Consider the following 16217-nt stretch of genomic DNA (forward strand, 5'->3'; position numbering starts at 1 on the left):
CAGATTTCAAGAAATAATATTATAATACAGATACAAAGAGGCAGTTGAGAAATATATTAATGTGAAGATGTCCATAAGTTAAAATGGCAGTCATGAAAAGTAAAAAAGAAAAATTAAATCCTGAAGCATGTTCTTCTAAAAAGCCTTCTGATTAGAGCTTCCTTTTCATCAAAGAAAATCTTGTTTGAGCTTTGAGTGAAACGTTCTGTTGTTATTTCATCGTTAGTGACAAAGTCACACAGCAAACACTTGAAATGCGTGTATATACAACATATAATATTTCCCATTGTTTCATAGAAATCATCTAATACAAGTAGGAAGATTTATTTGTCTAGGCCAATAGAGTCATAAGAGAGAGTGGGAAACTCATTTGGTAAAAAGTGTAGCTTTTATAATCACAATACTGCAAAAAAAAATGTAGTCATTTTAAAAAAAACAGTATTAAGAGAAAGTGAAAGGGTATACAAAGAAAAATCCAAAGTATGCTTTTGGTAATCTACCTTTTTGACAAAATTAACTTATTCAGTTCAGTTCAGTTGCTCAGTCATGTCCGACTCTTTGTGACCCCATGGACTGCAGCATGCCAGACTTTCAGGTTGATCACCAACTCCCGGAGCTTGCTAAAACTCATGTCCACTGAGTCAGTGATGCCATCCAACCATCTCATCTTCTGTTGTCCCCTTCTCCTCCTGCCTTCAATCTTTCCCAGCATCAGGGTCTTTTCCAATGAGTCAGTTCTTCACATCAGGTGGCCAAAGTATTGGAGTTTCAGATTCAGCATCAGTCTTTCCGATGAATAATCAGGACTGAACCGATTTCCTAGCTTGACCTCCTTGCAGTCCAAGGGACTCTCAAGAGTCTTCTCCAACACCACAGTTTAAAAGCAGCAATTCTTTGGTGCTCAGCTTTCTTTATAGTCCAACTCTCACATCCATACATGACTACTGCAAACACCATAGCTTAGACTAGATGAACCTTTGTGCCCAAGTAATGTCTTTGCTTTTTAATGTGCTGTCTAGGTTGGTCACAGCTTTTCTTCCAAGGAGTAAGTGTCTTTTAATTTCATGGCTGAGATCACCATCTGCAGTGATTTGGGAGCCCAGAAAAAACAGTCTCTCACTTTTCCCACTTTTTCCCCATCTATTTGCCATGAAGTGATGGCACCAGTTGCCATGATCTTAGTTTTCAGAATGCTGAGTTTTAAGCCAAGTTTTTCACTCGCCTCTCCACTTTCTTTAAGAAGCCCTTTAGTTCTTCACTTTCTGCCATAAGGGTGGTGTCACCTGTATATCTGAGGTTAATGATATTTTTTCCTGGCAGTCTTGATTCCAGCTTGTGCTATCTATCCTGGCATTTCACATGATGTACTCTACATATAAGTTATATAAGCAGGGTGACAATTTACACCTTAAGATACTCCTTTCCCAACTTGGGACCAGTCTGTTGTTCCACGTCTGGTTCTAACTGGTGCTTCTTGACCTGCATACAGATTTCTCAGGAAGCAAGTAAGGTTGTCTGGTATTCCCATCTCTTGAAGAATTTTCCACAGTTTGTTGTGATCCACATAATCAAAGGCTTTGGCATAGTCAAAACGTGGTCCACTAGAGAAGGGAATGGCAAACCTCTTCAGTATTCTTGCCTTGAGAACTGCACAAACAGTGTGAAATTCACTAATATTCTTTCAGGCTGATATTCAAGTGCACATAGTGGCGCTGGTTGTCCTCTTTTGCGTGTACTTGGGTGTTTGTGTGTAAATGCAGTGTCATGAAGATCAGTGATCAGCTTTCGGTAGAGAGCAGTTAGAGGACTGGGAGGGTTCTTCTGTTCTCCTTTCTGTCTGTTAAGAGGTTTCTGAAATGTTTCCTGTGCCTGATTCTTAGGTCAAGAGTACAATTTTCTGAAGATGGAGCCTGGGGAAGTGAACTCGCTCGGAGAAAGCTATGATTTTGACAGCATCATGCATTATGCTAGGAACACCTTCTCAAGGTTGGAGTCTCAGGTTATACCTCTTGACTTTTAATTCCTTTCCTCTGTGTGGCTCCTCACAAAATAGGTTTAGCATAGAACTAGAACCACTTTTAAATATTGCTGCTGTAGAGTACAAAAAATACTTGCTTGGTGTTGATAGCCAACACCAGGCATTTAAGATTTTAAAAACACATTTCTTATCAAAATATATTCAAAGTAAAAATTTAAATGGTATGAATTATTTAAATTATTTAATATTACTAATCATACAAAAGTTCAATTGAAATAATTACCAAACCAATCAGCATGTTAAATTGGCAAGCACTATTAATAGAAATTAGGCATTTCAAATACAGAACTCAGTTGTTGTGTTGGAATGTTATACTCTTTCTGTGGCTTGTGTTTTTATTGTATATTTTCTGTTGCTCAAGTACTAATTGTACTTGAAAACAGCTATAGTAAAATAATTATCAGAAAACATTTTAGAAAGATATTTTGCTTCATATAATTTAGAATTCTGCCATTTACTAATCTTAGAATTATTTTGTTAGTGACTGAATGCTAATTTTAAGAGTGTAATAAATTTGAGTTTTGATCTATTTCACTCTAAAGAAGTTATCATCAAGGCAATAGTTTCCAGGTAAGTAATACGAAACTGTTTAAGTCATCTCTTTTTTCCCATTTTATACCCATTTTACGCTCATATGTCCATTCCACTCATTCTTTTTTTATCATTATGTGCATTTCACAACTCATTAATGTTTATGTTTAAAGGCAATGTTTCAATCTGAAACACGCATTTTCCCTTATTCTGTACTCCTTTTATGTCTGTAAATGATTGCTTTTCCATAAACCACAAGATTCATGCAGTTTGTCACCCCCTAAACCTACCTTGGTGTTGCATGACAACTAGCCTTGACATATCAGTGTTCTTATTGTTTCAAAATTTGAGTATTCACTTTTCCTAAATAAACTTATATTACTATAGTGAAAGAAACTGTATGTATCTGTAAGAAGAATTGATCCAATTCACATATTTTTTTTCTGATTTTAAAGAAGATGGTTATTAACTCATACATACATTGAAATAAAAATTACAGGAGAGGAAATATTTGGCACAGTTCTCAGGCACCACCTTCAAAGTATTTGAAAGGTTTTTTTATCATAATAAAGAAATCTCAATATCAATGGCCAACCACTCCAGTATTCTTGCCTGGAGAATCCCATGGAAAAAGGAGCCTGGTGGGCTACAGTCCATGGGGTCACAAAGGGTTGGACACAACTGAGTGACTAACACACACAATATCAAATGTACCATATTATCTATTTTTAAATATACAATTTAATAGTATTAAGTACATTCACATTGTTAGGAAACAGATCTCCAGAAACTTTTCATCTTGCAAACCTGAAACCCTATACCCATTCATTAAACTCTCCACTCTCCCCACCCCCACCCCAACCTCTGATAACCACTTTTCTACTTTCTGCTTCTGTGAATTTGGCTAGTTTAGGTACCAAGTAAAATTACACAATATTTATCATTCTGTGACTGTTGTTTTTTTCTACCTAGCATAAAATCCTTAAGGTTCATCTATGTTGTAGCATGCAGCAAAATTTCCTTCCATTTTCAGGCTGAATAATACTCCATTGGATATATATTGACTCTTTGTTTATTCATTCATTTGTTCATGGATATCTGAGTTGCTTTCACCTCTCGGCTACTGTGAATAGTGCTACCATGAACATGTGTATGTGAATATCAAGAGCCTGTTTTCCTTTCTTTTGGATATATACAAAGAAGTGAGATGGCTGGAATGTATGGTAGTTCTATGATTGTTTTTTGAAGAACCTCAATCCATTTTTTCATAGAAACTGCACTATTTTGCAAACCTATCAACAGGGTATAAGTGTTCCAATTTATCCATATCCTCACCAACATATTTTCTTTTCCGTTTTTTCAAGATAGTAACCATCCTAATGGGTATGAAATAATGTCTCATTATGGTTTTGATTTGCATGATTAGTCATGTTGAGAATATTTTTCTATGCTTGACAATTTGTATATCATCTTTGAAAAAATATATATTCAAATCTTCTGCCTATTTTTTCATCAGATTACTTCATTTTTCTGTTGTTGAGTTGTAGGATTTCTTTGTGTATTCTGATCTATATATATATATATATATATATATATATATACACACATATGGATATATAGAGATGGTTGGATGTCATCACTGACTCAATGGGCATGAGTTTGAATAAACTCCAGGAATTGGTGATGGAAAGGGAAACCTGGCATGCCGCAGTCCATGTGATTGCAAATAGTCAGACACAACTGAGTGACTGAACTGAACTGATGTGTATATATATATATGTTGGGAACATTTTATCTCTTTTTCATTCTTTTGATTGTTTGCTTTGCTATGCACAAGCCTTTTAATTAAAAATGCAATCCTATGCTTTGGGTATCATATCCAAGAAATCATTGCTATATTTACATTGCAACAAAAAGGATAAAATATCTAGGAATAAACCTACCTAAAGAGACAAAAGACCTATATGCAAAAAACTATAAGACACTAATGAAAGAAATCAAAGATGACACAAACAGGTGGAGAGATATACTGTGTTCTTGGATTGGAAGAATCAATATTGTGAAAATGACTATATTACCCAAAGCAATCTACAGATTCAATGCAATCCTTATCAAACTACCTTTAGTATATTACACAGAACTAGACCAAAAAATTTCACAATTTGTATGGAAACACAAAAGACCCCATATAGCCAGGTCATTCTTGAGAAAGAAAAATGGAATCAACCTTCCCAACTTCAGAATATACTACAAAGCTATAGTCACCAAGATAATATGGTATTGGCACAAAAACAGAAATATAGAACAATGGAAAAGGTAGAAAGCCCATAGACAAACCCACACAGCTATAGGCACCTTATCTTTAACAAAGGAGGCAAGAACATATGATGGAGAAAAGATAGTCTCTTCAACACATGATGCTGGGAAAACTAGACAGCTACATGTAAAAGAATGAAATTAGAACATTTCCTAACAAAAATAAACTCAAAATGGATTAAAGATCTAAATATAAAACAAAAGTCTATAAAACTCTTAGAAGAAAACATAGGCAAAACACACTTTAACATAAATCACAGCAAGATCCTCTCTGATCCACCTCCTAGAGTAATGGAAGTAAAATCAAAAATAAATAAATGAGACCTAATTAAGCTAAATGCTTTTCCACAGCGAAGGTAACTGTAAATAGTGTGAAAAGACAATCCTCAATTTGAGAAAATAATAGCAAATGAAACTACTGACAAATGATTAGTCTCTATGCAACCTATTCATGCAGCTCAAAACCAGAAAAACAAACAAACCAATCAAAAAGTGGACATTTCTCCAAAGAAGACATGCAGATGGCTAATAAACACATGAAAAGATGATGCTCAACATCCCTCATTATTAGAGAAATGCAAATCAGAACTACAATGAAGTATCATCTCACACTGGTCAGAATAACCATCATCAAAAAAATCTACAAACAATAAATGTTAGAAAGGGTATGGAGAAAAAGGAACTCTCTTGCAGTGTTGGTGGGAATGTAAATTGATCCAGCCACTATGGAGAACCACACAGAGATTCCTTAAAAAAAAAAAAAAAAAAACTAGGAATAAGTCTACCATATGACCTAACAATCTCACTGCTGGGCATATACTGAGGAAAAAATACTTGAAAAAGACACATGAATCCCAGTGTTCATCACAGCACTATTTACAATAGGTGGGATATGGCTGCAACATAGATGTCTATCTACAGATGAATGGATAAAGAAGTTGTGGTACAGTGGAATATTACTCACCTATAAAACTATTGCATTTGAGTCAGATCTAATGCAATGGAGCCTCATTATAGAGCCTATTATAATAATAGAGCTTATTATACAAAGTGAAGTAATGAATTAAGTTAGACAAATATTGTATATTAAAGCATATATATGTAGTCTAGAAAGGATGATACTGATGAACCTATTTGCAGCACAGCAAGGGAGATGCAGACATAAAGAACAGATTGTAGACACTGAGGGAAGGAGAGGGTGGCAAAATTGAGAAAGTAGCTTTGAAATATATATATTACCATATGTAAAATAATGCGAATTTGCTTTATGACACGCAGAACTGAAATCTAATTCTCTGTGACAACCTAGAGGTGTAGGACGGGGTGGGAAGTGGGAGGGAGGTTCAAGAATGGGTATGGCTAATTCATGTTGATATATGGCAGAAACCAACACAGTGTCATAAAGTAATTATTCTCCAATTAAAAATAAATTAAAAAAATGAATTTTAGATTTTGAAAAAAATAAGTACTTTTTCTAAGGAAAATCTGAATGCCACCTGCTAACTTTATACTCACCATATATATTTTTTAAATTAATTTATTTTAATGGGAGGCTAATTACTTTACAATATTGTGGTGGTTTTTGCCATACATTGACATGAATCAGCCATGGGTGTACGTGTGTCCCCCATCCTGAACCCCTCTCCCACCTCCCTCCCCATCCCATCCCTCAGGGTCATCCCAGTGCACCGGCTTATACAGAGTGAAGTAAGTCAGAAGGAAAAACACCAATATAGTATTTTAATGCATATATATGGAATTTAGAAAGGTGGTAATGACGACCCTACATGCAAGACATCAAAAAAGACAGAGATGTAAAGAACAGACTTTTGGGCTCTGTGGGAGAAGGTAGGGAGGGATAATTTGAGAGAATAGCACTGAAACATGTTTATTGCCATATGTGAAATAGATCACCAGTCCAAGTTCACCGTATACATTTAGCACACAATTTTTTTTCTACTTTGATGAAAGTATTTTGAAAGACTGACATACAGTTTAAATCTAAACACTAACATATTTCTCCTTTGCTTGGTTTGAGTTTGAAAAAATATATATTTGTAAGGAATATATGTGTCTTAATTTGATGACTTATGTGTGACTTGTTTCTGATATTTTTTTTTTCCAGGGGGATGTTTCTGGATACCATTCTCCCCTCACGTGATGATAATGGCATTCGTCCAGCAATTGGTCAGCGAACCCGCTTGAGCAAAGGAGATATTGCACAGGCAAGAAAGCTGTATAGATGTCCAGGTACTGCACCACACAAACTCAGAAGCATAATTGAGTCTGATAGTGGTTTTCCAGATGAACGAGCCACAATTAACTTAGCTGTTTACTTGTCTCTTTTCATGCTGGCGAGTAACTCAGATGCTCAGTTCAAAGTTACTAATCAGAAAATGAAATAGAAGAGAACTCTGGAATACCCATTGGTATAATTAAAAACAAATTGCTAGAAATCAAATTTCAAAAGCAGGGATAGTAAGCTTTATTTCTTTTAATTTAATGAATAAAAAAGAAAAAATATAGTTGTTATTAAATAGTTGCATGATTTCATAGTTAAATTATGGGCTTCCTTGCCAACATAACAGGAATATCCTTTATTTCAACTTCATAATTTGATCCGGAATGATCTTTTATAGCAAGTACTATCATTAACTGTATATAAATTTAAATTTTACTAGGTGGCATTTATAACTTTGTTGCAAAAGAACAAAGTTCTAATCATGTTACTAGTGAACTACTAGTTTGTTTTTATGTTTGTTTGCTAGTTTGTTAAAATGTTTCCTATTTAAATACATTTGTGAAAAAAGATTAAAGACAGGTCTTAATAACAATGTTCCAAGGGAACATTAATGCCTTACTGGTCTAAGAAAGAAAAGATAAAGCAATTATACTCCAATTAAAAAAAACAAAAAAGATTCTGCTTTCAAATTGGAACTTCTTCATATCCTATGTACCTCCTGTATATGCAACATGCTTTGAAATAGTGTATATCAAAGATACATGTTTAATTTTGCTTAACACAGCATTTTCAATTTTTTGTTGTTATTTATGGGAAACTAATACCTGTGAAATTCAGTTTTTGTTCCAGATACTAATATCATAAATAGTAAAATAGTTCTAAAAGTTTTAGTTGGCTGCTCTTCCAATAATTTATACAGACATTCAGGATAAGATGGGTAAATTAATCATTGAAGTTTACATAGATTCTCATGTTTAAAATTTATGTGTATTTAATTATTAGGAAGTTATACTAATTAAGTTTACTGTGATTATTGGTACTAGTCTAGGAAACTTTCTGATTGGGTAGCTGATTCATTTACAAAATGTAGTATTTGCTCATTGACATATAGAAATGTCCACGTGGGGCAGAGAAAGGTCTTCGTCTTCCCTTTATCCCAGTAATCAGCAGTCTGCTGGTGAAAGAGATACTCACTGGGATGTGTGAGTGGTGGTGTGTCTTTATAAATAACTCATTTGTTCTCTTGGTCTCTCTTTTTTGGGGGACCTATTTTTCCTTGTGACTCCCATTTTCTAAATATATTCTCCATTTATTTGATCTAATTTTAAGATTACTTCCCTTTTTTATTTCTAAACTCTTGATACCGAGCTCTTCTAATATAGTTTCTGATCTTTATTTGCATTTTCTCAATATAGTTTTCCTATAGTCCCATAACATTTTGGCTTATATTACATACCTATACCAACTGTCAACCCTAATATTCTCTTAGTAAATCTTCATCAATTAAATGTAAAGTAACATAATGAAATTAAGAAAAAATAAATATCTAAAAATAAAGAGGCTTTTGAAGATTAGAATCATTGCTATGTAAAAGTGTACGTGTAGTCACTCATAGATGTAGTCACAATAGATGTTTACAAATTTGAAAGTGGTGTTAAACATACAGTATATACACAGACTATCTACATCTATTGGATGTACATCTGTGTACAGGTTGTAGGGATGGAAGACCAGTTTAATTGTGCAGAGAATTTAAATACTGGCAATTTTTTAAACACTTGAACATTAAATTTATTTTTTAAATTAATATGAAGTTCTTTTTAGTTATATAAAATCTGTAATTCCTGATATAATTCTCTGAAATTTCAAAGAAAATATCACTTATATGTTTATATACAATTCTTGGTTCAAATATGTTGCCAACATGCCAAAAAAAAAAAAAAATTAGTCACTTTACCATTTATTCACAGGCCCATTTGTTCATAAAACATTTCTTAGTTCAGTTGATAGTACTACACACAGATCGTTCCAAGCCAAAACTGTGGAGGGCATTCTCTCTTCACCCCTTTTTCTGCCACACTACCTATGACTAATCAGTCCTGCTGCCTTCTTGGTATCTAGCTCACTTTCTTGAAGCGAATCCCCTATCCTAGGGATCCTCACCTTTTGTCTGGATTACCACAGTGCTTCCTAATTAACCTCTTCCCTCTGTTCTTACATCTCTTTAGTTCTCTGGCCATACTGCTGTTCAAGTGGCACTTCAATATGCAGAGCTTACTCTGCTTATTTCAGCATAAAGACTGGTTTCCTTTCCCCTGTCTCTTCCCCAGCCTCTTTGCTAGGTGTTTCACTTCCAGCCTAGTTTCTCCCTCCTACTTCATCCAGCACCTGACACTATAGTGTGCTTACCTCCTGCTTCTTCCTGAATCCAGAAAACTCCTGCTGACTCCTGGCCAAGTCCTAATTAATATTCAGGATTTAGCCTCTATGTAACCTCCTACTTAAAAACTAACTGGTCTCCCAGGATTCCCATGGTAGTAAATGCCCTATTTACTCTGGCCTTCATGTCTTATCCCTAAAACCATCAATTCACTTGTCATTTCCCAATTAGAGTGTAATCTTTAGGATCGGAAGTAGACTTTTCCCTCAGGGTATTTTGTTGTTGTTTAGTCACTCTGTGTCCAAATCTTTGAGACCCAATGGACTGCAGTTACCAGGCTTCCCCATCTTTCACTGTCTCCTGGAGTTTGCTCAAACTCATGTCCATTGAGTCAGTGATGCTATCCAACCATCTCATCCCCTGCTGCCCCCTTCTCCTCCCATCCTCAATCTTTCCAGCATGAGTCTTTTCCAATGAGATGGCTCTTCGCATTAGGTGACCAAAATAATGGAGCTTCAGCTTCCGCATCAGTCCTTCTAATGAATATTCAGGATTGATTTCCTTTAGGATGGACTGGTTTGATCTCTTTGCAGTCCAAGGGACTCTCAAGAGTCTTCTCTAGCACCATCATTCAAAAACATCAATTCTTCAACTCTAGACCTTCTTTCTGGCTGAACTCTCACATTTGTTCAAGACTACTGAAAAAAACCATGGCTTTCACTGTACGGACCATTGTCAGCAAAATGATATCTCTGGTTTTTAATATGCTATCTAGGTTTGTCATAGCTTTCCTTTCAAGGAGCAAGAAACTTTTAATTTCATGGCAGCAGTCACTGTTAGTAGTGATCTTGGAAACCAAGAAAATAAAATATGTCACTGCTTTCCCATTTTCCCATTCTATTTGCCATGAAGTGATGGGAACAGATGCCATGAAAGTGAAAATGAAAGTCACACAGTCATATCCGACTCTTTGCGACCCCATGTACTGTCCATGGAATTCTGCAGGCCAGAATACTGGAGTAGATACCCTTTTCCTTCTCCAGGGATTTTTCCCAACCCAGGGATCAAACCAAGGTCTCCCTCATTGCTGGATGATTCTTTACCAGCTGAGCCACAAGGGAAGCCCAGGAATACTGTAGTGGGTAGTTCAGTCGCTCAGTCATGTCCGACTCTTTGTGACCCCATTAATCACAGCACACCAGGCCTCCCTGTCCATCACCAACTCCTGGAGTTCACTCAGACTCACGTCCATCGAGTCAGTGATGCCATCCAGCCATCTCACTCTCTGTCATCCCCTTCTCCTCCTGCACTCAATCCCTCCCAGCATCAGAGTCTTTTCCAGTAAGTCAGTTCTTCACATGACATGGCCAAAGTACTGGAGTTTCAGCTTTAGCATCATTCCTCCCAAAGAAATCCCATGGCTGATCTCCTTCAGAATGGACTGGTTGGATCTCCTTGCAGTCCAAGGGACTCTCAAGAGTCTTCTCCAACACCACAGTTCAAAAGCAGCAATTCTTTGGTGCTCAGCCTTCTGTCCAACTCTCACATCCATACATGACCACTGGAAAAACCGTAGCCTTGATTAGACGGACCTTAGTCGACAAAGTAATGTCTCTACTTTTGAATATGCTATCTAGGTTGGTCATAACTTTTCTTCCAAGGAGTAAACGTCTTTTAATTTCATGGCTACAATCACCATCTTCAGTGATTTCGGAGCCCCCCAAAATAAAGTCTGATACTGTTTCCACTCTTTCCCCATCTATTTCCCATGAAGTGATGGGACCAGATGCCATGATCTTTGTTTTCTGAATGTTGAGCTTTAAGCCAACTTTTTCACTCTCCTCTTTCACTGTCATTAACGGGCTTTTTAGTTCCTCTTCATTTTCTGCCATAAGGGTGGTGTCATCTGCATATCTGAGGTTATTGATACTTCTCCCAGAAATCTTGATTAGCTTATGTTTCTTCCAGTCCAGCATTTCTCATAATGTACTCTGTATATAAGTTAAACAAGTAGGGTGACAATATACAGCCTTGACGTACTCCTTTTCCTATTTGGAACCAGTCTGTTGTTCCATGTCCAGTTCTAACTGTTACTGCCTGACCTGCATATGGTTTCTCAAGAGGCAAGTCAGGTGGTCTGGTATTCCCATCTCTTTCAGAATTTTCCACAGTTTATTGTGACCCACACCATCAAGGGCTTTGGCATAGTCAATAAAGCAGAAATCGATGTTTTTCTGGAACTCTCTTGCTTTTTCAATGATCCAGCAGATGTTGGCAACTTGATCTCTGGTTCCTCTGCCTTTTCTAAAACCAGCTTGATCATCAGGAAGTTCACGGTTCACGTATTGCTGAAGCCTAGCTCGGAGAATTTTGAGCATTACTGTACTAGCCTGTGAGATGAGTGCAATTGTGCAGTAGTTTGAGCAATCTATGGCGTTGCCTTTCCTTGGGATTGGAATGAAAACTGACCTTTTCCAGTCCTGTGGCTACTGCTGAGTTTTCCAAATTTGCTGGCATATTGAGTGCAGCACTTTCATAGCATTATCTTTCAGGATTTGAAACAGCTCAACTGGAATTCCATCACCTCCACTAGCTTTGTTCATAGTGATGCTTTCTAAGGCCCACTTGACTTTACATTCCAGGATGTCTGGCTCTAGATGAGTGATCACACCATTGTGATTATCTGGGTCATGAAGATCTTTTTTGTACAGTTCTTCTGTGTATTCATGCCACCTCTTCTTAATATCTTCTGCTTCTGTTAGGTCCAGACCATTTCTGTCCTTTATCGAGCCCATCTTTGCATGAAATATTCCCTTGGAATCTCTAATTTTCTTGAAGAGATCTCTAGTCTTTCCCATTCTTTGCATTTATTTCTTTGCATTTATTGCTGAAGAAGATTTTCTTTTTCTTTTTTGCTTTATTTTGTTTATTTATTTATTTTACTTTACAATACTGTAATTGTTTTGGCATACATTGACATGAATCTGCCACAGGTATACATTACTTCCCAATCCTGAGCCCCCTCCCACCACCCTCCCATGTCATCTTCCGGGTCATCCCAGTGCACCAGCCCCAAGCATCCTGTAACCTGTATCAAACCTAAACTACCAATTTGTTTCTTACATGACAGTATACATGTTTCAATGCCATTCTCCCAAATCATCCCACCTTCTCCCTCTCCCACAGAGTCCAAAAGTCTGTTCTTTACATCTGTGTCTCTTTTGCTGTCTCGCATACAGGGTTATCATTAACATCTTTCTAAATTCCATGTATATGTGTTAGTATACTGTATTGGTGTTTTTCTTTCTGGCTTACTTCACTCCGTATAATCAGGTCCAGTTTCATCCACCTCATTAGAACTGACTCAAATGTATTCTTTTTAATGCCTGAGTGATACTCCATTGTGTATATGTACCACAGATTTATTATCCATTTGTCTGCTGATGGATATCTAGGTTGCTTCCATGTCCTGGCTATTATAAACAGTGCTGCGGTTAACATTGGGGTACACGTGTCTCTTTCAATTCTGGTTTCCTCAGTGTGTATGCCCAGCAGTGGGATTGCTATTTCCAGTTTTTTAAGGAATCTCCACACTGTTCTCCATAGTGGCTGTACTAGTTTGCATTCCTACCAACAGTGTAAGAGGGTTCCCTTTTCTCCACACCCTCTCCAGCATTTATTGCTTGTAGACTTTTGGATTGCAGCCATTCTGACTGGTGTGAAATGGTACCTCATTGTGGTTTTGATTTGCATTTCTCTGATACTGAGTGATGTTGAGCATCTTTTCATGTGTTTGTTAGCCATCCATATGTCTTCTTTGGGGAGATGTCTATTTAGTTCTTTGGCCCATTTTTTGACTGGGTCATTTATTTTTCTGGAATTGAGCTGAATAAGTTGCTTGTATATTCTTGAGATTAATTGTTTGTCAGTTGCTTCATTTGCTATTACTTTCTCCCATTCTGAAGGCTGTCTTTTCACCTTGCTTATAGTTTCCTTTGTTGTGCAGAAGCTTTTAATTTTAATTAGATCCCATTTGTTTCTTTTTGCTTTTATTTCCAGTATTCTGGGAGGTAGATCATAGAGGATCCTGCTGTGATTTATGTCGGAGAATGTTTTGCCTATTTCACCTCTAGGAGTTTTCTAGTTTCTGGTCTTACATTTAGATCTTTAATCAACTTTGAGTTTATTTTTGTGTATGGTATTAGAAAGTGTTCTAGTTTCATTCTTTTACAAGTGGTTGACCAGTTTTCTCAGCACCACTTGTTAAAGAGATTGTCTTTAATCTATTAAATTATTCTTGCCTCCTTTGTCGAAGATAAGGTATCCATAGGTGTGTGGATTTATCTGTGGGCTTTCTATTTTGTTCCATTGATCTACATTTCTGTCTTTGTGCCAGTACCATATTGTCTTTATGACTGTGGTTTTGTAGTAGAGCCTGAAGTCAGGCAGGTTGATTCCTCCAGTTCCATTTTTCTTTTTCAAGATTGCTTTAGCCATTTGAGGTTTTTTGTGTTTCCATACAAATTTGAAATTATTTGTTCTAGCTCTGTGAGAAATACCACTGATAGCTTGATAGGGATTGCATTGAACCTGTAGATTGCTTTGGGTAGTATACTCATTTTCACTATATTGATTCTTCTGATTCATGAACATGGAATATTTTTTCATCTATTAGTGTCCTCTTGATTTCTTTCATCAGTGTTTTATAGTTTTCTATATATATATGTCTTTAGTTTCTTTAGGTAGATATATTCCCAAGTGTTTTATTCTTTTCATTGCAGTGGTGAATGGAATTGTTTCCTTAATTTCTTTTTCTACCAAGAAACTCACCTCAAAACAAAGGACACATGCAGACTGAAAGTGAAAGGCTGGGAAAAGATATTCCATGCAAATAGAGACCAAAAGAAAGCAGGAGTAGCTATACTCATATCAGATAAAATAGACTTTAAAACAAAGGCAGTAAAAAGAGACAAAGAAGGCCACTACATAATGATCAAAGGATCAATCCAAGAAGAAGATATAACAATTATAAATATTATGCACCCAACATAGGAGCACCACAATATGTAAGACAAATGCTAACAAGAATGAAAGGGGAAATTAACAATATCACAATAATAGTGGGAGACTTTAATACCCTACTCACATCTATGGACAGATCAACTAAACAGAAAATTAACAAAGAAACACAAACTTTAAATGATACAATAGACCAGTTGGACCTAATTGATATCTATAGGGCATTTCAGCCTAAAACAATGAATTTCACCTTCTCAAGTGCTCACAGAACCTTCTCCAGGATAGATCACATCCTGGGCCATAAATCTAGCCTTGATAAATTGGAAAAAATTGATATGATTCCAAACATCTTTTCTGACCACAATGCATTAAGATTAGATCTCAATTACAGGAGAAAAACTATTAACATATGGAGGCTGAACAACACGCCTCTGAATAACCAACAAATCACAGAAGAAATAAAAAAGAAATCAAAATATGCATAGAAACAAATGAAAATGAAAACACAACAACCCAAAACCTGTGGGACACTGAAAGCAATGCTAAGGGGAAAGTTCATAGCAATACAGGCATACCTCAAGAAATAAGAAAAAATTCAAATAAATAACCTAACTCTACACCTAAAGCAACTAGAAAAGGAAGAAATGGAAAACCCCAGGGTTAGTAGAAGGAAAGAAATCTTAAAAATTAGGGCAGAAATAAATGCAAAAGAAACAAAAGAGACCATAACAAAAATCAACAAAGCAGAAAGCTGGTTCTTTGAAAGGATAAATAAAATTGACAAACCATTAGCCAGACTCATCAAGAAACAAAGGGAGAAAAATCAAATCAATAAAATTAGAAACGAAAATGGAGAGATCACAACAGACAACACAGAAATACAAAGGATCATAAGAGACTACTATCAGCAATTATATGCCAATAAAATGGACAACTTGGAAGAAATGGACAAATTCTTAGAAAAGTACAACTTTCCAAAACTGAATCAGGAAGAAATAGAAAATCTTAACAGATCCATCACAAGCATGGAAATTGAAACTGTAATTAGAAATCTTCCAGCAAACGAAAGCTCAGGTCCAGACGGCTTCACAGCTGAATTCTACCAAAAATTTTGAGAAGAGCTAACACCTATCCTACTCAAACTCTTCCAGAAAATTGCAGAGGAAGGTAAACTTCCAAACTCATTATATGAGGCCTCCATCACCCTAATACCAAAACCTGACAAAGATGCCACAAAAAAAGTAAACGACAGGTCAATATCACTGATGAACATAGATGCAAAAATCCTTAACAAAATTCTAGCAATCAGAATCCAGCAACACATTAAAAAGATAATGCACCATACCAAGTGGGCTTTATGCCAGGGATTCAAGGATTCTTCAATATCCGCAAATCAATCAATGTAATTCACCACATTATCAATTTGAAAAATAAAAGCCAATGATTATCTTAATAGATAAAGAGAAAGCCTTTGACAAAATTCAACATCCATTTATGATTTAAAAAAAAAAAAACTCTCCAGAAAGCAAAAATAGAAGGAACATACCTCAACATAATAAAAGCTATATATGACAAACCCACAGCAAACATTATGCTCAATGGTGAGAAATTGAAAGCGTTTCCCATAAAGTCAGGAATAAGACAAGGGTGCCCACTTTCACCACTACTATTCAACATAGTTCAGAAGTTTT

The 16217-nt window shown here is 36.1% G+C and overlaps 1 protein-coding gene across 2 annotated transcripts in view; it reads left to right on the forward strand.

Annotated features, from left to right (window-relative positions):
• TLL1 (tolloid like 1) overlaps positions 1 to 16217 on the forward strand; it is a 389207-nt gene that overhangs the window by 181761 nt on the left and 191229 nt on the right. For both annotated transcript variants that reach the window (XM_060400908.1, XM_042234239.2), the window contains exons 7-8: positions 1881 to 1986; positions 7011 to 7135. In XM_060400908.1, the coding sequence (XP_060256891.1) occupies positions 1881 to 1986; positions 7011 to 7135 (231 nt within the window). The remainder of the gene's footprint in view (positions 1 to 1880; positions 1987 to 7010; positions 7136 to 16217) is intronic.

The sequence above is a fragment of the Ovis aries genome, chromosome 17 (assembly GCF_016772045.2).
Source record: "Ovis aries strain OAR_USU_Benz2616 breed Rambouillet chromosome 17, ARS-UI_Ramb_v3.0, whole genome shotgun sequence".
NCBI lineage: Eukaryota > Metazoa > Chordata > Mammalia > Artiodactyla > Bovidae > Ovis > Ovis aries.